The 24,279-nt window shown below is 45.0% G+C and overlaps 2 protein-coding genes across 2 annotated transcripts; one reads left to right on the top strand and one right to left on the bottom strand.

The window, feature by feature from the left end:
• Nucleotides 1–1,541: 1,541 nt before the first annotated feature.
• ATP5F1A (ATP synthase F1 subunit alpha) lies at nt 1,542–9,535 on the bottom strand. Its single transcript, XM_035559963.1, has 12 exons — nt 8,988–9,535; nt 7,886–7,964; nt 6,637–6,806; nt 5,633–5,806; nt 5,389–5,555; nt 5,098–5,246; nt 4,018–4,169; nt 3,649–3,873; nt 3,443–3,550; nt 2,756–2,900; nt 2,397–2,547; nt 1,542–1,751 (listed from the first exon to the last, which is right to left on the bottom strand). Exons 1-12 carry the CDS (start codon nt 9,045–9,047, stop codon nt 1,670–1,672), a joined length of 1,662 nt encoding a protein of 553 aa, XP_035415856.1. The 5' UTR covers nt 9,048–9,535; the 3' UTR covers nt 1,542–1,669.
• Nucleotides 9,536–11,277: 1,742 nt separating this feature from the next.
• HAUS1 (HAUS augmin like complex subunit 1) lies at nt 11,278–20,655 on the top strand. Its single transcript, XM_035559965.2, has 9 exons — nt 11,278–11,378; nt 11,825–11,999; nt 12,924–13,059; nt 14,055–14,189; nt 15,117–15,240; nt 16,017–16,082; nt 17,422–17,493; nt 19,276–19,323; nt 20,361–20,655. The coding sequence occupies exons 1-9, from the start codon at nt 11,334–11,336 to the stop codon at nt 20,442–20,444; spliced, it is 885 nt and encodes a 294-aa protein (XP_035415858.1). The 5' UTR covers nt 11,278–11,333; the 3' UTR covers nt 20,445–20,655.
• Nucleotides 20,656–24,279: the final 3,624 nt, after the last annotated feature.

Below are 24,279 nucleotides of genomic sequence, written 5' to 3'. Positions count from 1 at the left end.
CGCCGCTGCTCTGGTCTCCGACCTGGGGTGGGAGAGGAAAGCAGATGGGCTCTCCTCCGATGGGCGCAGTTGGTGCCCGGTTCACCCTGGTAAGTCGCTGCCTCTAACACCGGGACGGCTAAAACAGGCCAGCGATGTAAAAATAAGGCATTTTCCGCTTAATCGGTCTGCCCGCGTGTGAGCCCCGGGTGGTGTGACACCTACAGCAAAGATGTGTTCGAAGGGTTTTCTCTTTCGCTGCTCGCGGCCACGGTTCCTGCCGTGGTGGCAGCCAGTGTCGCGGCTGGGGCCGGGCTCAAGGCTTCGAGGAGGTTTCAGCAACCTCGTCTGAGAACACACGAGCCGTGGTGCACCCTGACCCGCTGCAAATCCAAATCCTGGAATAAATCACCGGTGTTCTTCCACATCCTCACCTTCTGCACTGCGGGCACTTTCAGCCAGCCAGGTGAGCCCCCGTGGGGTTGAGATAGAGAGCAGGACAAAGCCACAGGGGCCAAGGCACACGGCGTGCGCTGCCACGGCACCGCTTGGCGCCACCGGCACGTGGAGGCAGCATCAGCGCAGCGCCGACAGGGACGTGGTGCTGGGAGCTGCAGCAAAGAACAGGCACAGCAAGCACTACGTGAACAAAAACGCAGCAAAAAGCAAACTGTTTTCCTCTGGCACATGGGGGCTCCTTTTAGCAGCTCTCCTGGGTGCCGGTGATTTAGTCAGAGCCAGCCCCTGCAGCGCCCACCAGCAGTCAGCACCACCACCCACAGGCTGTTTCTCTGCCTCGGAGCACCACCCTGTGGCCAGACCCTCCCACAGCTCCCCTCGCTTCCAGCCTCCCCACCAATCCGTTCACAAACGTTGTCAGCAGAGCTAAATCCCGCCTGAAGCTAAGGATGAAGGCAAACTTTTCCCACTTCAGCTACACACTCCAACACTGGGCCCCCGTACCTCACGTACGCTCCGTTTAGTGTAACAAGTCAGGAGCGGAACAGATGCTGCGATGTTTAATCTCCCTACAAACCAGTCATGACTGCAGCGTATCGACAGCACGGCCGCAAACCACAGAGAAAGGTAGTATTTAAATCTCAATGTAACAGCCAAAGGTGCAGGTGTCCTGAGACACAATCAGCTCTGAAAGAGCGCCATCTCCTGAAAGGCAGGCACCAGGAGCATGACTTAGCAGCTCTAAGAAATACTGTCACGGTATGGGACTGCCAGAGGGTAGGAATAGGGGCAGGTACTAGCTACCACCCATGCCAAGACAGCTCGACAGCTTCCACAGGCGTGCGCCTTCCTCTGAGATCAGCTGCCTGGCAGAAAGGATAAGAGCAACAAGAGCAACCCTCAGTTGTCACGATGGGGACTGCAGTCAGTCACAGAAACCCACTGCTACCCCTCCCAGGTTTTACACAGGGAGTCTGATCTACTCAGCAATCAAACATCCTCAACCAGAGTTCCTTTAGCAAGCACGTGTCCAGGGAAGTCGTGCACACGTGTACTTAGCGCAGCTGGCCAGAAGGGCAATAATTAAGAACAGAATATCCAAGTCTTCTTACATGGAAACTTTTATTCTTAGTGAGATCTGTACATTCAAGTCGCGCATACTTTTAAGTCTTTGATGGAGCTGGAGCATGTGGCCACAAAAACCGCCTGGTCTGTTTGAACGGTTACAAGTTTATGCCTCGAAAGTAGACAGGAAATTTGTGACTATTTCCTTCAACTTAGCTTCTGTCTGGTCAGAGATCTTCCCTTCGGTCCTGTTGAAACAGAGTTTAGTTAAGCTTCTGACACAGAAATAAATGCACTGTTAATTCTGAAGTAAAAAAAAAAAAAGAAAGAACTTTACTAACAGAATTTCCCTTCTCCTCAAGAAGAGTTAGTCCTGTTAAGAATTAAGGTTTGTCCACAAATACTCTCAGAGTCTTGTTGAACTGGGCACAGCTAAGCCACAGAGATGGAATGCACAAATCTGACTCAGGACAAAGCAAGCTAGAACAGTTCACAGGACAAGACTGTGGAAATACTCAAATCCCCACAGTCAGCTCAGCAACAAGGCAGCTAGGAGCACTTAATCCACAGTATTCTAATAGCTTAATGCTATTAGCATGCCAAAAGCATGCCAACTCACTGCCTGAAGTGAGTTCAATTTCAGATTACAGGAGAAGCATGCAAATAGGTTCATATTAAGCATCAGCTGGACTTTTTTGAGTAAAAACTGTAGACGAGATGCCAAGATCTGTGTAACAGCGCAAGGACAGCAGGCAGGCTGATTTAACCTCCAGTCAGAGGCAGCGGAAGGCCTGATGTTCGAGGATACACTACCTTAATGGTTCAGCGACCATTATCTGGGCTCCAGCTCCCAGGTCAGTACCCCTGGGATGAACTAAGATAAATTATCGTACCTGATCGTGGAGAGGAGGGCCTGGTGCTGGCTCAGTACATGAGCCAGGAAAGCACTCTCAAATTTAGTGATTTTGCTGGGCTCCAGCTTGTCCAAGTGACCTCTTACACCAGCATAGATGACTGCAACCTGTTCCTCAATAGCCATGGGAACTGCATGAAAGAAAACATTCCTACCGTCAGCAATTCTTGCACCAGGATACATCACTATCAGAGTCTCTCTGAAGATCAGCTCTGTGTATGCAACATGGTTCAAGTCAAGCCTGCATTTACAATACCCAAAGGACATCTTCACGCTGCCACAACGACCAACACCTCAGACTAAGAGGGAATGCAGACGTGCTACACCCAAGACACTCACCGTACTGTCCTTGTTTGAGGAGCTCTGTCAGACGCACACCACGATTCAACAGCTGCTGTGTGGCAGCATCCAGATCAGACCCAAACTGAGCGAAGGCAGCTACTTCACGGTACTGAGCCAATTCCAGCTTCATGGTACCTGCCACCTACAGTAAAAGGTGAGGGCACACTGAGTGTCACCAGTTTTTAAATGAATCTAGTTGTCTGTAGGTCATCTTCAGCTGACAGTTGTCACAAGTCAGCTAAACAGGTGATTAATCACATTTCTAAAAAATCCCCCACTGTCTAGCCTTTAACATCTTATTCCTCCCTGGAAGTATCACGATTGATACTTGTATCTGGATTAAAAAGCGTGGAATTAAGAGAGCATTCTCTGTATCCCGTTAGATCAGCACCCAGTTCAGCACAATGGAACTTTTGCCTATTTTTGACTGGTTTTGACTATTGTCAAACATCTTTATGCAGACACTCTTCCCTCCACTCCCCATGCCCTGCTTCCTGCCAGTATGTGATGGAAATACCACAGACCCCATAAATTTGTTTTTTAGATTTTTTTAAGTTATTTCATAATGCCAAGGAATTCAAAACTTAATTCCCTTTGTATTCATGACTCTGTGAAGAGCGAAATGGATTGGACAGCCTACACACTACTCATCTCTGATGACAGGAACTATCGTTACATGCCTACCTGCTTCATAGCCCTGGTCTGAGCAGCAGAACCCACACGGGACACAGACAGACCGACGTTGATGGCTGGACGGATACCTTTGTAGAACAGCTCAGTTTCCAGGAAGATCTACGGGATAAATTTGTTTTATTATCCTGGTCAGAAGCCTCCCTCAGGCATACCAGTACATCTCTGTAACTTACTGGCAGACGAAGAGAAAGCCCTACCTGTCCATCAGTGATGGAGATGACGTTGGTTGGAATGTAAGCAGACACATCCCCAGCCTGAGTTTCAATGACCGGCAGGGCAGTCAGAGAGCCGCCTCCAAAGGAATCGTTCATTTTGGCCGCTCTCTCCAGCAGGCGGGAGTGCAGGTAGAACACATCACCTGGGTAGGCTTCACGGCCAGGTGGACGGCGCAGCAGCAGAGACATCTGACGGTAGGCAACAGCCTGTGCAGAACCATAAAGACAGCTCTCAGACTCCAGCAGCTCATTTAAAATTCTGAATTTTTAAGCCTCAGGTGATCTTACAGCTATAAGCATCAATGCTGGACCACAACTGGACCACAAGACCTATAAGCAATGCTTCCTGACCTGCTTGGATAAGTCATCATAGATGATCAACGCATGCTTTCCGTTGTCTCTGAAGTACTCCCCCATGGAGCAGCCTGAATAGGGAGCCAGATACTGAAGGGGTGCAGCGTCAGATGCTGTGGCAGACACCACAATAGTGTACTTCATGGCATCTGGAAAGAATTTGAGAGACTCGTCACTTAAGTACTTTACCTTATCATGGCAGTCATCAGCAAATGCAACATGCATACGACGTGCTAGCTGAAGTAAACCCAGGCAGTATCACTGGTTACAGGAAAGTACAATGGATGGTATTAACCTACCTGTTAGCTTGACGAACTCAGGAAATTTCAAGAGCAAGTTCACAGCAGCTACTGTCTGGCACTTGCAGATTATTTTTCATTTAAAGTGAGGCTTAAACTTTTACTAAGACACCCTTGGGCTCTAGAAGTCAGAGACCTGGAATCCTGATTTCTTGGCTTTTACAAGAAGGTGGTACACTGCTTCATAGTCCAAAACAAACTGCCACTAAAATACCTTTTTTTTTTCTACTACATATGATTCTGCTTGACCAGCAGGCAAGAGGCAAAGTGCCTAAGTTCTTCTAAGCCCTGTTATATACGCAGCTTTTTTGCCAGACATTACTGTTTCTGAAAAGATGCTATCACATAATGAATTATGTTTGGGCAGTGAAGTCTCTTCACCAGACTTTAAATTGCGGTTCACGCTGATGTGCGTGCATACAAAGCAAATGCAAAGTCCATAAAAGTACTTGCAGGCCACAGCTTATAATCAGGCCTGCCTGACTGCCACGAGGAAAATCCCCCAGCTCTGATGAAGAAACATGAAGGGTAACGTTTTCAGAAGCAATTCAACAGTTTCAGGGCATCATAATAGTTTTCTAATCCAATGAAGTGAAAAGGTGTCCCCTGTCCCTGCCGATAACTGTAAGAGCTTGTCTAGAAAAAGAAGTAGTTTTTTCATCTAATAAGAAAAGAATTCTGTCTATACTTTCAATTAGGAGAGTTCATAGTATTATTCATCATTACAAGAACAGGATGTCCTTATTTGCCAGGCTCAACCATCATCAGAAATCTGTACCTGCATCAGTGAGCCTCTTTACCAGCTGTGCAACAGTAGATCTCTTCTGGCCAATGGCAACATAGATACAGTACAGCTTCTTTTTCTCATCTGTTCCATCATTAAATCGTTTCTGGTTGATTATTGTGTCAATTGCAATTGATGTTTTCCTGTACAACACAGAGTTTGGTTAAGTTAAGCTACCCACTGTTCTCCTAACCTCCGCCCAGCTGCATTCAGGTTCGTACAGTAGGGCACGCTGCATTCAAGTCTCTGTTTATGGAAACATTTTCGTTTGGGCATTTAACTTACCCAGTCTGTCTGTCACCAATGATCAGCTCACGCTGTCCACGGCCAATTGGCACCAAGCTGTCCACAGCCTTAATACCAGTCTGCATAGGTTCCCGCACAGAGATTCTGGGAATGATGCCAGGGGCCTTCAAGCCAACTCTCCTACGTGTCTTAGATGTAATAGGACCCTTAAAAGAGAGAAGAAACCCTGTTGCAGTCTGCACCACGCAGGAGAAAGCTTAACGCTTAGCATTATTACACTTACCTTCCCATCAATGGGATTGCCTAGGGCATCTACAACACGGCCCAGCAGCTCTTCCCCAACGGGAACATCCACAATGGCACCAGTCCTCTTCACAACATCCCCTTCCTTGATCAGTCTGTCATTACCAAACACGACAACACCAACGTTGTCGGGCTCCAAGTTCAAGGACATTCCCTAGGACAAAGATCATGCTAACATGAGAAAAGCGATACCAACATCTACGGTGAATTCTTGATGCTTTAAAATATTGATGTGATTAGTCTACAGTGTGAAATACGGGATGCTGGCAACAATTATCAATGCTCTGCTTACATCCAATCATAGAATACCCTGAGCTGGAAGGGACCCACAAGGATCGAGTCCAATGCGCTTATCTTCTCCCGTACTGGTGACAGAACCTGCCTAAGCCTTCAGTTTACTACAGAATTATACTTGCAGCAATCATTCCTCTCCCAAAGAAAAACAGAAAGGATAAGCAGGTTTCAAATACATTTCTCTTGCCTAGGAATTCAACAGGAGAATTGGCTTATCTGCATGAGGCAAGCCAGGGCATTAACAATTCTGGAAGAGAACCTGCAGTAGTATCAGGGAACAGTCAGCTTTTTAACTCTAGTCCACCCTTAGGACTAGGAGAAGTCACCAAATTGTGCACTGTACTGGATCACAGAGCTTATTCTTCAATGGTAATGATAAAAGCCTGCCTAAAACCTAAGAAAACAAAATCCAGTGCCAAATTAGCCCTTAACGCTTCCTAGAGGAAGGCAAATAAAGCTCAAGTGTTGGCCAAGAACCAGATAATGATACCAAAAGCAAAGTATTACAAATTCAAACAATATTTGCTTTTTGTAGTATTTGACTAGCAGTCAACTAGTTACTACACATTAAAATTACAATTAAGTCTGTAAAAGCCTCATATGGGTAAGACCAAGCACAGTCTGAGATTCTCCTTTAAAAAGTCATCTTATAATTTCTACAATAAACAAACTGCTTTAGTGAAAGCTCACCTTCAGCCCAGAAGAAAACTCAACCATTTCTTCTGCCTGCACATTTCTTAGGCCATACACACGGGCAATACCATCACCAATCGAGAGCACACGACCAGTTTCCTCAAGTTCAGCAGAGGTGTCAGCTCCCAAAATACGTTCCTCAAGAATAGAGGATACCTCAGCAGTGCCTAGGAAAAGGTATTTCAAACCAGATTTAGCAAATTACGGCAGAGTATAAATTCAGTAAAAATGTCTTTAACTCACAAGCCAAGGTACCCTCTCCCAGGTATACCGTAAGTTCTAGCAGGAAACATTCTTCCTTACATATAACACAAAAGGTAAGTAATAGTTTCTGTGTTCACAGCCAATAAACACAGCTTCAACTCATCACTGAACAGACTTCAATCAAAACACTGATGGCTGTTTAGTTTTGTCATTGATTTCCTTCAGTATGTCCTACCGTGTTAGCAATCCCTCCCTCTGGAGGGCCATTAGGCTAAGTAGATTAGACTTCACTCAGAAAGCAGAGACATGCTCTCTCTGCAGGCAGTGCATTTACTTAGACTGGACACATGAAAACACCAACTCATTTGTAAACCAGCATATTCTAAAGGCACTTAATAAATTTACAGAGCAAGTTGTTCAATATAAGCTATAACAATATGTTTTCCATCTTCCTCCGATTTGGCAGTATGCCCCCAACAACTTTTTATTTCCTCAGCTAGGAAACAGTAAGCAACACAGTGAAACTTATTTCCTAATAATACCTTTACTAGGCCTAAACCACATCAAGAATTGTACATAAACTGCTACCAAAACACAGCTACACAGTGCTGCTGCCTTCTCGGATGCCAGCAGCACAAGAGTTATAATCAAGGACAAAAGGTCAAAGCAGGCCTGAGAAAGTCATCCTTTCTCTAATATTGCCAACAAGCAGACAGGAAATTGGAATTTGAGTCATTTTTCAAGTTATTCTGCAGGACTGAAAGATTGAATTGGGTATTTGGGAGGCAGACAAGCTGAGTAAGCCAGCTGACATGTGATCACCCCATTGGTTTGGACATACTTTGAACAATTATTAAAGTTAGGTCTGACAGATGTGACCATGTAACTGACACTTCACTTCCCAACACTGGCAGTACATAAGTGTCCTCAACTGTTTTGTCAGCTGACACATGCACCTCACACTCCAAGTTCGAATTACCTTGTCTGACTGATCAAGGTCTTAAACAGTACTCTTATAATAAGGGCCTTTCTTCAGACTCACCGGTTTTCTGGAAATGTGTTTTGGAGGCATGGATGTTTCTTGTGGCAACAAATGCTGCACCCAGGGTGTTTCTGGAAACCTAAAATAAGTAACTGGTTCAGTAAGTGAATCCTCTTTCATCACACAAAATACAGTATTTTAAAAAGAGACTACATTAAAATTTGTCAGTATGAGATTAGATATTTAGTGTATCTCCATTTTGGATTGAGCTCCAAAGCTCTGCATTCACAAGTTGCAGTTACAGAACCAAACCCAACATGAATAAATAACCACAGGCGCTAAAAGAGACTGCTCTAAATCGCTGCGTTTTTCTGCACAGCCTTTGTGTTGCACTGTCACCACCACAGCACTGCAGCAGCTCCCACAGCAGCACCTCCTCTCATCTGCCAACATTCCCTGTGGCATCAAAAGCTCGGGGCACAAATAAATTAGCGAAGACCTCATGCATCTGCACAAGGGAAAATAAGGTTATGTCTTAGGAGGATCGATGTCTCGGTGAAGTGAGGACTGACCTTTCCTTGTAAAGCCTAAGGGCAAATTTTCTGAAGCACAGCTAAAATATATATGAGTGCACAAAAGAAAAAGCTGTGATAATGAATGCATTAAATGGTTATTATAACTATAAATCCTGAAGCTCACAGTGCAGTTCCGCAGCAGCATGCACACGATTTCTCTGAAATCCCATGAAGGCCTGCGTTCACCTTCACAAGGGACACGGACTGGAGATGCCCCAGGAGCGCCCCACACCCTGTGGTGCCCCCCAGTGGCTGCACACCCCAAAACCCCCCGACCCACCGGTACTTCGCCTCTTTCACCCCCACCCCTCATGGCCCAATTTTCACCTTCAGCGAAGGGCACGGCGCCCCTAACCCTATCCCCATTCCCCAAACCAACCCAACCCTAGCCGGGCCCAGGCCCCTGGGTATTTTGGGGATCGCCCCCCCTCGCCCCCACCCCACACCGGACCCCCAAGGGCCGCTCGCCCACCCCCGGCCGAGCCCAGGAGGCCGCGGCCCCTCAATGTCACCGCGGCCCCCAAGATGGCGGCGGCGGCCGCCCTCCCCTCAGCCCTCAGGCTGGTTGGAGGGGAAGGCGAGCTCACCAGGCCGGCATGCCGCGGCAGGGAGCGGGCGAGGGTGGCGGCCAGGCGGGCGGAGAGCATGGCGGCGGCGGTGGCTGAGGACTGCGGGGCGAAGCAGACGGGCGGAGACTACCGGCCCCGCGCTCTCTCCACAAAATGGCGGCGCCGCGCTCCGCCCTAATGGGCGGCGAGGCCACGCCTGGGGCGGGGCGGGGGCTCGGAGAGCTGACCCGGCCCCTCAGCCCTCCCTCTGTGCGTGTCTGGAAAAACAGAGAGAAATGGGGTGTTCAGAAAAATAGGCGTTATGGCAGGTGCCCTCGACGTGGCCCTGAGTGGGCAGAAGGGCCGGGGAGGGAGGCGTGTGGGGCTGGGGGCTTCACCCCTCTCGTAGCAGCCTCTGGAGGCTGAACATGTTGCAGAAAAGCACTTAAATCTCTTAAAAACTTAAATCTACGCTCTGGGAAAGAAGGTAAAAAGGCCGCAGCGTGCAGCGCCTTGCTGGTCTTCGTGACCTGACAAAGCGGCTTATTTATTTCTCAGCCCATCTCTTGCTACCGCCGGTGTCCTAAAAGGTGACCCCACGGCTGCTTGGGTGCCCTCGACAGTGACAGCCACACAGCGCCTCGCTGCAAGGCCCGTAGGCGGGGGGGGTGCCAAAAGTCGGGCAGCACGCTGGGACAGCAGCCTTGGAGTCATGCAGGAGTCTGGTAAGGCTCCCAGCAGACCTTTGCAGGAATTGTTAAATGTTAGTCAAAAAGGATCACAACTTTTTTATGCAAGTAATGATACACAAGCTATTCAGGTTCTAACTTTTGCCCTTTAGTATAGAAAGATAATTTGCACCTTCTTGGTGAAGGGTTTCATGTGTCTTTTTTTTTGTAATTTGTATCGTGATATGCACGAAACATACAATTCCATCAAAAATCACTTCAATATTTTACTGATTAAAGACTTTTCTTAAACTATTGGGTACGTAAGAGGAAAAAGCAAATTCTTTCAAAACATTCAGAGCACTTCAATCAGCTCTGTTAAAAGCAATGGCTGCAGTTAGTGAATTGAACCAATTTTTTATTTTATGATCTGGATGAGGGGATCGAGTACACCCTTGTTCACAGACAACACCAAGTTAGGTGTGTTGATATGCTTAAGGGTGGGGGGGTCCTGCAGAGGGATCTGGATAGGCTGGACAGATGGTCCGAGGCAAAATATATGAAGTTCAACAAGGCTAAGTGTCAAGTCCTGCTATTGAAGCACAACAACCCCATGCAATACTGCAGGCTAAGGGAAGAGTGGCTGGAAATCTGTCAAACGCAAGGAGACCTGGGGATGTTGGTTGATAGCCAACTGAATATGGGCCTGCGGTGTGCTCAGGTGGCCAGGAGGGCCAGCGGCACCCTGGCTTGTATTAGAAATAGCATGGCCAGTAGGACTAGAGAAATGATTGTCTCCCTGTACTTGGCTCTGGTGGGGCTGCACCTTGGGTGCTGTCTTCGGTTTTGGGCCCCTCACCGCGGGGGGGACATTGAGGTGCTGGAGCATGTCCAGAGAAAGGGCAACAAGGGAAGGTGAAGGGTCTAGAGAACAAGCCTTACAAGGACTGGTTGAGGGAACTGGGGTTGTTTAGCCTGGAGAGGGGGAGGCTTTGGGGAGATCTTGTCGCTCTCTACAACTACCTCAAGGAGGTTGTGTCAGGGTGGGGGTCAGCCTATTCTCCCATCCAACAAGCAAGAGAACAAGAGGAAATGGCCTCAAGTTGCACCAGGGGAGGTTTATGTTGGATATTAGGAAAGATTTCTTCACTGAAAGGGCTGTGAGGCATTAGAGCAAGCTGCCCAGGGAGGTATTTGAGTCACCATTCCTTCAGATATTCAAAAGACGTGTAGATGTGGTGCTTAGGGATATGGTTTTGCTAGGTTAATGGTTGACCTTGATGATCTTGGGGGTCTTTTCCAGCCTGGGTGGTTCTATGATTCTACGATTTTATTTGCGCTTTGAGATTTAAAGTTAGGATATTGTAACCTCATATCTAAGGTATTACATGTAAGCTTTAAATAGAAAGCTCCCCGTTGCTTGTCTGTTAGCAACCTTGTGGCTGAACTGCACTGGCTGGATAAAGCAATAGGCTTTAAAAAGCCTATGAAAAGCATAAAGCAAAAGGGCTTCAGGTGCTAAAAATCAGACCCGAAAAGACAAACGAGAGGACAACCGCGGCTGTGGCTGCGTTGCAGAGGCGGCGCGGGCTCGGTGCTTGCAGTGAAGGCGGTGGGAGGGGGCAGCGGGGCGCTCCCTCAGGACTACAACTCCCAGCAGGCCCCGCGGCGCGCGGGGAAGGCCGGGGCGGAGGCGGGAGGCTCAAGGCGGCGGCTGATGGCTGAGGCCGAGGCTGGGGCTATGGAGGGGAAGCTGCGGCGGGTAATGGCGGCGGGGGGCTCCGAGCCTCTGGGGGCTCCGAGCCTCTGGGGGCTCCGAGCCTCTGGGGGCTCCGAGCCTCTGGGGGCTCCGAGCCCATGTGGCCCCGGCACCGCTCGGCCCTGGGCTCAGGGGAGTAAGGGGTGGGGGGGGGGCTGTGGTGGTTGGGGTCGTCATTGCGTCCGTAGCGAACAGAGCGTGAGAATAAAAAGGTGAAATGTATAAAATTAGGAGATGAGCAGGGGTCCTGAAAACATGAGGAACGTTAAAAGGTTCTCTGAGCCACAGGGGGTGTCCGAAGCCGAGACGAAGGGAGCTGCGTCCCCTTCCACCACCAGTGCTTTGGCTGCTGTAGGAGCCGCTCGTCAGGAGCGCAGAGCTCGCAGCGCTTCAGCTATTTTCTCTCATCTCACCTGGCTGTTTCTTTTTTTCCCCCCATTCTCCGGCAGGTTAATTCATGGCTAAAGAAAGTGTTTGACAATCAGCCCATTCCGCAATATGAAGTGAACGCACAGACCATTGATATCTTGTGTAAGCTTGAAGAATACAGTGAAGCCAGAGACAGAGATATTGCTTTCCTGATAGAAGACATGGAGCTGAAGGCAGAAGAATACGAAGCAGATGGTGAGTTAGAAGCTCCAGTTCTTGGTTTCATCACAGTTTTCCTTAGTTACCTTGCAGACTTTTTTTATTAAAACTTTATCACCTAGCGTATTTAAAAAACAAACTAGCAATAAGCTTAGCTTTTGTTATGGTACAGCTTTTACTCCAACGTGCTTCATGCTTTCCTTTCAGCAAAATACACTCTTGACATAAGGTTGGTCAAAAGCAATTTTTTGGCCAGCTTGAGCGGGCTGTAAATGTGGACAAGCAGGTTGATTGCTAAAGCCTCCTAGCCTGCTGAATAAGAACAGCATTAGAATATTGGCTGGATAGATTGCAGAGAGACCCTACAGCTAATTTAAGAGTCTGAGCTGGTGCTAATCCACTGTTAAGGAAAACACTTGAGGAATCTGAAACAACAGTGAGGTGATTAAGTTATGCTCTTGCAGCCTGGACTCTGTGTCCAATAACATTTTTTCTGGAGCAAGTGAGTGGTTCAGGGGGCCATAATAGATCTTAACACATGTGCTAAAGGATCATCCCCTCATTGGCTTCTTTCAGGAAGGAATTTTACTGCTCTGTAAAGAGAGTGACGTTGCGCACAAGAAGACAATGTTGTAAAAACCCTATTTGATTTTTTCTTCAAGTCCTCTAATGATTTGACATCAAATGAATAATAATGGAGACTGTGCAGTTGACTTAGGCTGTCAGAGAACGTGGACGCTACCAGACAGGTATGGGTGTGAGCTCTGCTGCAATTTCAGACTCCCCTGGTAGGAAGGAATATCATTACTAGCAGAGGTTTCATATGACAAGCACGATGGCTCTTTCCATAATAGCAGAGAGGTAAAAAAATCATCTGGAGTGGAATTGGGTCCTACCTAGAGCTAAAATAACAGTTATATTAAAAAAAAAAAATCTTTTTTGGTTCAACTTGTTTTTCAGCTAACTATCTAGAGGGCCTTCTCACAGAAGGCCTGGGTCTTTCATTATCCAGTCTGTCCAGCGAAGGCACCGCCTACCTCAACACTCTGGTGAACAGCGCAATGACACTTGAAACGAAGGACACCTCTCTTGCCAGGTAATTCTTCCCACTCTGCATAAGGGGTGATGGTCTGTGCTATTTCCCTTTCTACAGTTTCAAACTGTACTTTCACAACAGGGGTCTTACTTGTCCAGCTTCTTTGGCACCATTGGGGCAGCTTTGGAGGACACAGAAACTGAGCACAACACTTGATTTTTCCCTGTAAGGAAAGTCTCTAAAGCCCAGAAGGTGCCTTAGCCACAATTAAATCTCTTTTTGGCCCATGCCTTCGTGATCAGTGCCTGTGGGATGTGTCCCCTACAACTGTCCACAAGCTGGAGCAGCTTTTATACTGCAGAGGCGAGGACTGTGGAAGTGTAGCTGGTTGTTTAGTCTCAGCTCCTCTCTTATAAGGCCTCAGTTATTGTAAGGAGATTTCCTTGTCTCAGCCACAGAGCAATTGCAGCTGTTAGTCTGTTCTTTCTTAGCCCCTCTGCCTGCCCTTAAACTGTAACACTGCAGGAGTCCCTTGAGCATCCTCAGTAAGGAGGAGCTGAAATCTGCCTTGGAATACAATTTTTTAAAATCATGTTCAGGAGCTTTGTTCTTACAGTTCTTTAGAGACAGAGGGGCAGGCAGAACTGAACAATTTGAGAAGAATAAGTGGATGAAATACTTCTGGGTGTGTCCCAGGGACATGCACTTTCAGGAACTGAATTTCAAAGGCAATTTGGCAAGCCAGGAGTGGAGCATTTTATTATTTCAAACCTGGTGGCTATATTCACTAGAATGCCAGGTCCTGCTTAGCCTTTCCCAGTACTCAGTTTGCTGGGCTGTTTCCCGTTCTGGACTAAATCTCTGCTAATTAAGAGAAGCAAATACCTTCAGTGATTTATTTTCCTCTTCTAAAATACCTGGTAGTAAGTTACCTGATGCATCGTAACATGAGAAAAACAGGTCATTTGTGGAAAGTGTGTGGGGGGTAAACAACAATAATTCTGAGCTTCATAAAAGTTGACTGAGTATTCCCACTGAATCTTTCTTTCCACCAGCTTCTTCTCTGCCATCAACGATATGAGTTCCAAGCTGTACGCAACAGATTCAGAAAACAAAGAAATGGAACTGGAGTTGACCGATATTAAGAAAAAACTAACTGCTGCACTGGTGCTGGAAAAGCAGTTAGAGGAGTGAGTAATGGATGAGAAGGGGGAAAGATGTAAGCAGTGCTGCTGATCTCTGCCATGTGGTGTGTTCCTTGTGACAACTAATGGGGTAACCGAACTGACAGGTTTTTGATGCATCTGTAATCCACAGTATTGGGAAGTATCTGCCAAAAGCTGTGTGTTATGGGCACATTCAGAAGTCAAAAGACTTTGGGGCTAAGATCAGACCTATTATTTTAAACCAAAAATGGTTTACGAGCAGTTTTCAGATTTGGGGCAGCATCTTCCACCAGTTCTATTCAGCTGAGGTTGAAGGCAAACCACATCTTACCACGCTTACTGTGGGCTTTGTAGTTAGAGGGAAGGAGCCAGGCAAAACCAAAAAGATTCCTAGGTAAGAATTTCCTTTAACCAGTGGAAGTCTAAAAGAAAAAATTAATGAGTATCAAGTCCATTCCCTAAAGGATGTCATCTGAAGGGCTTTGCCAAGTACACTGTGATCAGCCCCTCCCTGGGCATTGGTCCAGATGATCTCCACAGTTCCATTCTAATTATTGTCTGGTTCTGTCAAAGTTGTAATTGTGGTGCTCTTGCAGCACAGATGGAAGACTCACACGTCTCTCCCAGTTTTGCCATGGCCCCTTTCTATGCTCATAAGTTTAGCCTGCATAACATGTCCCTAAGTGAATTAATTACAGAATTAAGCAGAAGACTGTTACTCTGTGCTGTTACACAGATGGCTTTCCCCTCGACCTTTCATCCTGTGGCCCTTGGGAGCCTGGAGTTGACAGCCATGGATATTTTCGTGGGGGAATCTCACAGGAAAATGCAAGCATTCTCTCCCTCTGGAGTTGGTTGTATTATGGTGTTTAGCTTGAGCATAGATGACTAAGTGGTATGTGAATACTGGTGTCTCTTTGGATGTAAAGGTTTGTTTCTTTTTTTTTTTAGGGATCTTAAAAAAACAAAGGAACATCTTGAGGTAGAAAGAGACAAGGCTGAGAGCCGATCCCAGAACTTGAAGTTCCTGACAGACAAATCTGAGGATTTCAGAATCAGGATTAAGGCTGCTGAGGTAGACAGAAGGAATTACCTAACAGGATGTTGTAATAGGTTGGCATAGTTGTGATTGGTCAGGCCCAAAACTAGTTAGGGATATTGCTGGAGCTTCCTAAACTTCTGGATTTTGGACGTGTGGGCTAACAGGATGAGTTGTTACCATACTTCAGTTGTTCCCGATAAGTACACACATTCTTCTGAATGTCTTTTGGTAAATGCAAAGATACTTTCCCTTTTGAGAATATTAGCTCAGACTACTTTGTGCTTGCTGTGATGTACTGTTAACTTGTCTGTATACTCTTATATTAACAGTAGAGCATATGATTCACTGAGGAAAATTGTGTCAAAATCCTGAATATAGCCATTTGGGGAGGATTAATGAATGATTAAATGTTGAAGGCAGAAGTTGTTCTGTCTTCTTCACCCTTACCTATGTGGTGAAGGATACGTGAATGCTTTATTTAATACTTGGATGCTGTTCAATATCCTGACAAATACCAGATAGAAAATGTTGAATTAGTGTTAATGACATTTTACTGAGAAACCTCTTCACAGCCTTGCCATGTGCTCTTCTCCCACTAATTTTCTGGAAAGATTTGTTATTCTTGGAATAAATTTTAGTAGTGACTGATTTCATACACCAGCTAGAGCTGTAGTTCAAGTAGCATGTTTCTGCTCTTTTCAGACTGTGTTCTTGTCTGCCTCTTTCAATCAAAACCCAAGGAAATGGCAAAATTTTTCTCTTTCCTCTTATGTTTTGTCATTTATGTTTGAACTCTTTCCTGTTTGTAGGAGCAGCTTGCTGCCACAGGGTTGGATCAATCATTGATGCATCAGTCACTAGTGAGCATGTCTGAGGTAGGTCTGATGGTACAAGACAGATGTTTCTACAGCAATCCATGTTGCAAATGGAGTGGATATTCTGTGGAATATATCTCATTACATGCCTGCCAGTGTATTGCAATTACTAAATAAAATGACCCAGCTGATTGCTTCTAGTGTGTGTGAAATACACCTGCTCTCTAATCTCTCAAATGCTGCCGAGCTAAGGGAGGAGGTCGAGTGAAACCCAGATTCTGAACCTCTGTGTGCCTTTTTCTTGTCTTTAAACCTAACATTTTAAGCTAAATCATAAGTCCAGCAGGATGTTTTTTTAAGGAAAAAGCACATTTCTTGAGTTACTAGCTATAGGTCATCCAGCTTTCTTCTGAGTATTTATACATATTTAATGTGTTTGAGTTGTTCTGTCTGCACTCAACATGTTTTAATGTTACCTGCTATTACTGTAACGGGCATTTCAGTCTCTTTTCATTTCTTTTACTATCTTTTCTTGCCTTATTAGGTTGAACAATTAAAATACACTTCCTAAATGTACATTGTCATTCTTGTGAACCAGCGCTGGGTGGCAATGTTGACTTTGCACAGTGTTTCAGAAGAGTGCCAACTAAAAATCGTGTTGGAATTTTAAATACAAAATGGCATTGGAACCTTTCTAGTCTTTATCTGACCTTCATCATCTTCCCAAACCTGAGTAAAAGGGCATGTTTGACTCACTGGCATTTCTATGTCTGCTCTGCCAAGAGCACTGTAAATTAGGCAGCACGAATGACTTCATCTTCAGAGTGCGTTTTTTTGGAATGTCTTAGGTTGATTATTTGAAAAAAATTATGGGCTTTGTAATGTGTTAAATTTTAAGCCCCATGGAGAAGCTACTTCCCCTTGTTAACAGAATGAGCAAAGCAGTGCATGTTTGGGGACTCTTTTTTCTGCTGCATGTGCAAAATTTTCACACATAAGCCGTAGGCATGAGACTGTATCTCCTTCCTTGGGGCTCAGGTCTGTGTGTGGCCTACAGTGATGTCGACCATGAAAGTCCTCTGGTGGCTTCTGAGTTGACAGGCTTCCTCCTGTCAGGGAGGTGAGATTGGGTGGTTATCCTGTAGGTAACAATGCTGTTATGTTCTCAGAAAGGAAGAGGAAGTACCTCTGTGTAAAAATTTGAACTGGGTTTAACTGACTGATAGCTGAGTGAATGGTAGATTTTTAGTTCTCTGTGCATTTTGAGAAAGATTGCAAGATCTCTAACCAACATGGGTGAATTCTGAAATGCTGTAGATAATTGTAAATGTACTTCGCTGATTTACATCACTTCTACAAGTAAGACTATGGAATGTAATCTACTTTGTTCTGTCCACAGAAACTGGCTGAAATGCAGAAAGAAATTGTGCTTTTGAAGAAGAAACTCAAGTCCTACCTAGATTTAACTCCTGTAATTATTTTTCACTGTCCTTTTATATGTGCAGTCAGATTAACTTCAATGGACTTCAAAAATATAAAGGAAATTGTTGCGTGTTTCAATAGATAGAGGGATCTCTCTAGAGATCTATTAATGAGTTGTGTAAACAAAAGACTTCAATTAAACAGGAAGCTGTATATTGATTAATCAAAGCCAAAAAAAGTAAGTGTGTTTGCCTGGCAAACTTTGCTCTAACAAAACGTCTAGGAATGTGATGTGAAGAAATAAGCTGGTTGAGCTCAGTATCAAGATGAATTAGCTAGAAATTAAAAATTTAGAAGAAAATGTAGTTTCTTAGTATAACAGAAACTTTTAGATTACATGTGTCCTAATACATTAGTAAATCAGGCTGTCAATATGGCAGACACAGCACACAGTGCAGAGGTTGAAGCTCTGAGCAGCGTTGTAAAAATGATGAAGAAATACCCATATGTAGACTTTGTTCCCTAAGCAAGTACTGTAGCTTGTACGAGTACTGGCTGCTCCATCATTTTCCTTGATTTCTCTTGTGGGTGCTGGGAACACACCTCATTAGGCTGCTCTCTGAAGCACCTCTTATAAAAATGATTTTACTTGTTTCAAATGAGAAAAACCCATGTTACAAAAGACTGTTTCAGTTGAGGGCAGTTCTGTAAACAATAGTGGCTTAAAGAAATCGTGGGGAAATGGTAAATCTGTGAAACGAATGTCTTTGGCTTTGTGTGATGTGTGTGTGTCACTGCCTGAGATACTTGGGACAACTCAGCCCAGGTATTTCTGATCTCCTTTGGAAGATCACCATTACTTTTACAGATGAGTATCAAGGATTTTCTGTCATTCAAGTGAGATTTGGCGAAAACTAGAGCAGATAGTTGAGTGGGTTTTGGCTTCAGTAAATAAAGCCGTAAACTAAATGGTCGCAGGTGTACTTGAGTTACCCGGTATGGCTCCTGTTACCTCCTCATCTGAGCACCCCGCAGTCCATAATACAGGTAACCTCCGGGAGGTGAAGGATTTCTTCCAATTTTTATAAATAGGGAGTAGAGGTTCAGAGAAACAAAGGGAGTCGTCCAAAGTCATGTAGAAATTCTGAGATGAATCATGTATTTTGTGTTGTGAACTGGGGACCTGTCTGCTGGACCACCCTTCACCCCCTCAGCCCTAACAGAGTTCTTGCTCCGCAGCACACCTTCCTGTAACCTGATTTCTCCCTTATACAAGTAATGCCATCTCCCTCCTAGAACAAAAAGATGAAGGGAGAGGATGGGACTGATTCTCTTTTAAATCCATCTTACTCCAAGAGGCAGCTGCCTCCTCTCCTCAAGCAAAACAGGATGTTCAAATTGGATTAGGTTCCCCAATTCCTCCCTCCCCCTGACTCCCTGTCAGTGGAGACAGGGAGAGCCCTGATGCCTTGCTGCTGGTGCAGACAGAATGAAGGAGGAGGGTTCATACTTGCACGCTGCTAAAAGCCGGTGCTCTGGTAAATTCATTCCTGGATATGTTTAAAATCTAGTTCCTCAATTGGTAGTTTTGGAAAATGTCTAGAAATATTTCTTTAGACATCAGGTTATAGCAGAATCTTGAAAAATATCTGATTGTCCAAACCAAACTGATAATAGGCTTTTAATGTCAGTATCTATAGCATGTGAAGGGTGTACACAACTGATTTTATCCCTGAAATCCCCTGGGGCGCATGATTAGAGTCTTGCAGTGATGCAGGAACTCTGTGATTCAAGTTGAAATATTGATTTTTATGCCATTTTCTCTCATTAGAATCCTTCCCTTGTGCAAGTGAAGATTGAAGAAGTAAAACGAGAACTGGTAAGAGTTTTTATCTTTCACAGGGACTTAAATGGGTGCTGTCATTCCAAAACAAGCTATATGCATTAATCGTTTGTGGATTTATCTACCTCATATTATAGTCTTAGTGATCTCTAGAGGGAAATTTTTGCTCTGGTGTGGCAGAAGTAGTGCATATTGGTAGGAGGAACTGTTGGAGGAACGATATCTAAAGCTACAAAGGCAGTTGAGCATAATGGTGTCAGTGGGGATTAGGTATCTGTATCCCTCTGGATTTTCTGGTTCACCTGTCAGAACGTTTATTCACTCAACTGTGCTACAGCTTCTTGGTCTCATGACCTTCATTACTGTGCCTGAATTCTCAAAGGGTAGCAGGGCCCATGTGTTATTGAACAGCTGCCTTGTCGTCTGCAACAGGGACCTTTCCCTATAAAAAATAATGCCCGTTTCATACATGCTTGTGTAACTTGCAAGGCGTTGTTGGGAAAAACTTCATCTAAAGCTGTTTGGGAAGTCTATATGTACCTTTCCAGAGCGAGCTGGGCCATAGAAGCTGTCTCTTATTTCTCTGGGTTACTGTCTGCTCATTTATAGATACGGCACAAGGTATTTAGTGATAAGCCTTACAACTGTGATCAGAAAGCACATTTATTTGAGAGTATTCTGTATGTTTTCAGATGGGACTAGTCAGGTTGGTGATCCACTTATTTTTATTCCAGAAATACATGTTCCAGAAATACAAGCTCACCTTAACGGTCTGTAAGGCTTTTCTCAGGTGTGTACACCCTGGAGCGTATCAGTTCAGCTTGAAGGTGTCCCACTGGGGCATAGTACAAAGGCTACCAAGTGCTTTTGGCTGTTCCTTTGGAGGTTCCTCTATAGTGACTACTGACACTACTGCCACTTGCAGCAGCGAGTACTTTCAGTTCAATGCTTGGGTTAATCAGTGCTAATAATATCCTGAGGTTTGATCTCTGCAGATGTGTTTGTGTCAGAAGAATATACGAAAACTACTGTGTGATCGCTGAGTCCTCTCGTGCCTTTTTTTTTCCTTCTAGAATGCCGTGGAGGCAGAGTTCGCAAGGCAAATTGACGTGCTGACTCTTGAGATGCCAGAACCCAGTAAACACAAGTTCACCTGAAGTGGCTTGAATGGAAGATTTCTCTTCCAAATTTCTATTTTACTTGCACTAGTTTGGACTTACTGTATTTCTGCAGCTTTCTGCCTTACTCTTCTTGCTGTTTGATGGCATGCTTGTGGCCTCTCAGTAAGTGTAATCTTTTTGTAAGGGTTCAGGTAGCCATGCATTTGTAAATGTCACTTACTTTTTTCATAAAATAACTTGCAAGCTTCTTGTTTTCTCTCAGTTATTTTTCCATATGTGATACAAACCTGTAACCAACCTCCAGATGGCACCTTCACCAGGAACTGTCCCTACCAGCATCTGGTAGGCCCTTACCACACAGAATTGAACTGACTGTCTGGCTCTACTCTTTCTCTGTCTGGGCTCCGGATTGTATTTTTTTATTCCCCTGGAGTCCTTGCTTTGGTGGTGCAAATATGGTAATGACAGATGCCTTGCACCTACTAGACCGTTGGCTTTTGCTCTCTTTTTCTTGTTATTTCAGAATTGGAGAGCCATCATTTTTTTTCTACCACACATAGCATGTCTAATGTTTACCAGGTTCTTGAAGATGAATTGTAGATGTGTCTGAAGTGTTTCTTAGTTTGGGTGGTTTCTTTAAGGAGGAATGCAATCAACTTTATTTAATGTCTTCATCAGGGATTTGATATGTTAATCAAAATAAATGATATGAAAATACGGCCTAGGGCCATATAGGGGCCTATAATAGGGCCTAGAATCATAGTTCCCATTGTGTTTTAAAGCCCTCAGCATTTGGGACATCCCACAAAGGGGATTTGTGTGTGTGTGTGTGAACAATGGCTGTCTACTTTAATGGAAACAAATTCAGCTCTGACTTGCCTCATATGGCTTATTGGACAGGCTTCACACATCAACAAATCTTACTGCTCACACAGGTAAGAGCTGGAGTGAAATGCAGCAGTGCCAACTGCCTAAGGATCTGTAGTTTCTTTGCCATCTGAGAAAATGGAAACCCATTACCCTAAACCTATGAAGTTTGCCCATGTTGAACACTTAGACAGCAGACCAGTAGCTCTCAATTTTTTTCTTCATTACATTCTAGTGTTAAGCAAACGAAAGTAGAAAGATAGCTTTATGGATAGCCATGTAATAACTTTAAAAACAGAAGAAGGGGGCTTTACAGTAAGACTTCTAGAGGTCTAAAGATGTGGATATTTTTGCAGACCTACTGTGAGATAGTATTTTGAAACTAGATGGTCCCTTCCACTTCTACCTCAAATGTCATCTTCCAAAAGGGTCTGCAGAACCGTTCTCTTTCTATGCCACCACCACACAAGCCATGAATACCCAAGTTTTTAAACGCTGTTTTGTATGAAAAAGCCAGAATCTGAGAAGCCTGGGGTTGGGGGGGAACCTGGGAAGTGTCAACACCTAAAGACGTCGAGCACGGACCATGGGCCATTTGTATCAGTCAAGTGTACCAGGCAGTGTCCAGACAAATAGCTGTGGTGCTCTCAGTAGCAATCTGTAGCTACATCTGTTTGCTATTACAGTTGCAAAAGATTATGGTAATGGTTGAGCATGGTGTGCCTGTCACCAGGAGCTCCTGCGTATTTCAATTCAGAAATTGATTTCACTGATCTGCAGGATGAGAGATTCTGTTGCTTCATGTCCTCACTTGAAGCAACAGGATCACGAGATTGGCATCTGATGATTATGATGATTACGTGCATCTCTAAGAAGCTGCAAGCTCAGGAAGACAGCAGAGTAAGTAAAGTGTTACAGCCTCATCACCTTGTGACCTTCCTCACCTCATTTTTTGCACCTTTATGGGGAAGAATTAAAGGATGTTCATAGAGCTGATGCCCGTGGGATCTCTGTCTTCTTCCAGATGCCAGAGAGAGTTGATGTTTAGCTTCAGGATTTTTAATTAGAAAGTTAGGAAAGCAGCAGTTGCCTTGGTTTCATGACTACTATCTTCAGTTCTTTCTGGGCTAAAAATCAAGATGGCAAGAACAGGTGGATGAGCTGTATATTCTGTGTATACACATGGGTTAAACAGGCTAATGGGAAATTGCCTCAAAGAGGTAATTTTTCGTATTGTGGAAGGGAAAAGAAGTCATGGTCTTAGAACACATCTGGGCAGACGTTAGAGAGCAGTTTAACAAGGAAGCCATTGTAAGACACTGGAGGTCATGACCTGTCAATTACAGAATCTTAATCACTTGAGGCTTTTAAGAGCAGATCAGAAATGCTTTGCTTAAGCATTTATTATGCTAAGGAGAGTTGATCGTGCTTTGAGATAGTAAGATGGATTAGATGACTGCTCGAGGATGCTACCAGCCCTGTTTGACAATGAAAGCCTCAGGACTTACTCAGCTAACACGAAGGCTTTTTATTGCACATGCATTACCATGACTCAAGGCTTGAGTAGGCTTCCTGGGGCAGCAGCACTCCCTGAGCACCACTTTATCACACAATACCGCACCAGTTGGGAAATCTGGCGGGGGAAAGGGGGGTTTGTACGCCTGCACCCGCAGGGCAGCTGCATGGCTCCTGGCTGTGCTATTTCACAGCACGGCAGCATGTGTTGTGGCCCACTCATTGGCAGAAAGCCCGACTACAGAGGTCGGCAGGGCCGGACTCTGACTCAAGAGCTGTCCAAAGATAAACCTGTGTTGGTTCCTGGGGTTGGAAATGTAAGGGGGGGGGGGGGGGGGGGGAACACCCAGCAGCTGCATGCGAGCTGTGTGCCACAGCTGAGCCATCTGCAGCACATGCAATATAAATCAGGGGCCAGTTGTCAGGTCCTACGGTTCAGCTTTTGATGAGAACAGGGAAAGTGAAATAAATGAGATTTATGCAGCAAATGGACTGTCGGTAAGACGTCTCAGCTCTTCAGTTACTCATTTGCATGGGCAGGGCGATCAGAGACATCCCTCCTCGCCACTGGTATTTCAGGGCAGCCCAGCTTTTCCAAACTGGGGATCGGATGCCAGCATAGGAACAACTTGCAGAGGTGCTGCCGAGACAGGAGCGCGCTTGGCTGAGAAAATGTTTGATTTTGGGCTTTGCCCTCTGCCCTGGCAGCTGTTGAGTGTTTCCACGGAGGTCAGAGCGGGTGGCAGGGAGCTGCGCCGCAGCCTGCAGGGAGGCTGCCAGCTGGACCTCGCTGCTGCTGCATATTAGGAAATAATCACCCAACTGGGAATGACACAATTGCCTGGGGAGGCTTTTGCTTCTTCAGCCCAATTGCAGATTACATCAGCTGCTCCGCTCTGAGCCTGATTTTTGGGGATGCTGTGTAATAACACCTACACATGCTTGAAGTCCTGTGGGGCTCCCTCAGCTCAGCCTGAGCTGGGGATCGCCCCGTTGTACTGCCGACCCATGCAGGACGTGTGTGCTTTGTCACAGCTCATTCAATTCTTCCCCCTAGGAAATATGAGGATTCAAATTCCACCTTTTTCTTTTTCTTTTTTTTTTTTTTTAAAAAAAAAGGATTTAAAATTATGCAGTAGGTGTGAAAATCAGCGGTCAACCTCAAGTATAAACTTGTATAAATGTGTAATAAATTTTACCACAAAGTGATAGACTGTTCTTATCAGAATAACATGCAAAATAATAATTGCTTTAGAAAATAATAATAAAAAAATCATTTTCAAATCAGCTCAGTGATACGGATTTATTTAAATGAAAATGCTTAGGTACTTAAACTAGAATAATAAAAATAGAGAAATAAAATCAGGAGGCAAAATTAAGGCCAATGAGATAAAATACATATATATTTACTCTAAATACATTGGATCAAAAGATGCAGATGGACTCTCTTGCCTATAATTTGTCTAGTCCATATTATACAAATATTCTA

The sequence above is a fragment of the Cygnus atratus genome, chromosome Z (genome assembly GCF_013377495.2).
Source record: "Cygnus atratus isolate AKBS03 ecotype Queensland, Australia chromosome Z, CAtr_DNAZoo_HiC_assembly, whole genome shotgun sequence".
Taxonomy (NCBI): domain Eukaryota; kingdom Metazoa; phylum Chordata; class Aves; order Anseriformes; family Anatidae; genus Cygnus; species Cygnus atratus.
Note: the sequence above shows the minus strand (reverse complement) of the source record. Positions and strands in the feature narration are given on the sequence as shown.

Bases quoted from the DNA above. Each gene is read 5' to 3' on its own strand.
- ATP5F1A (XM_035559963.1), bottom strand. From the start codon at position 9,047: ATGCTCTCCGCCCGCCTGGCCGCCACCCTCGCCCGCTCCCTGCCGCGG. The intron at 7,965-8,987 runs GTGAGCTCGCCT...TACTTATTTTAG, and splicing joins TGCCGCGGCATGCCGGCCTG to GTTTCCAGAAACACCCTGGG. The intron at 3,551-3,648 runs GTAGGGCTTTCT...TTTATCCCGTAG, and splicing joins TCTCCATCACTGATGGACAG to ATCTTCCTGGAAACTGAGCT.
- HAUS1 (XM_035559965.2), top strand. From the start codon at position 11,334: ATGGCTGAGGCCGAGGCTGGGGCTATGGAGGGGAAGCTGCGGCGG. The intron at 15,241-16,016 runs GTAGACAGAAGG...TCCTGTTTGTAG, and splicing joins TCAGGATTAAGGCTGCTGAG to GAGCAGCTTGCTGCCACAGG. The intron at 17,494-19,275 runs GTAATTATTTTT...TTCTCTCATTAG, and splicing joins CCTACCTAGATTTAACTCCT to AATCCTTCCCTTGTGCAAGT.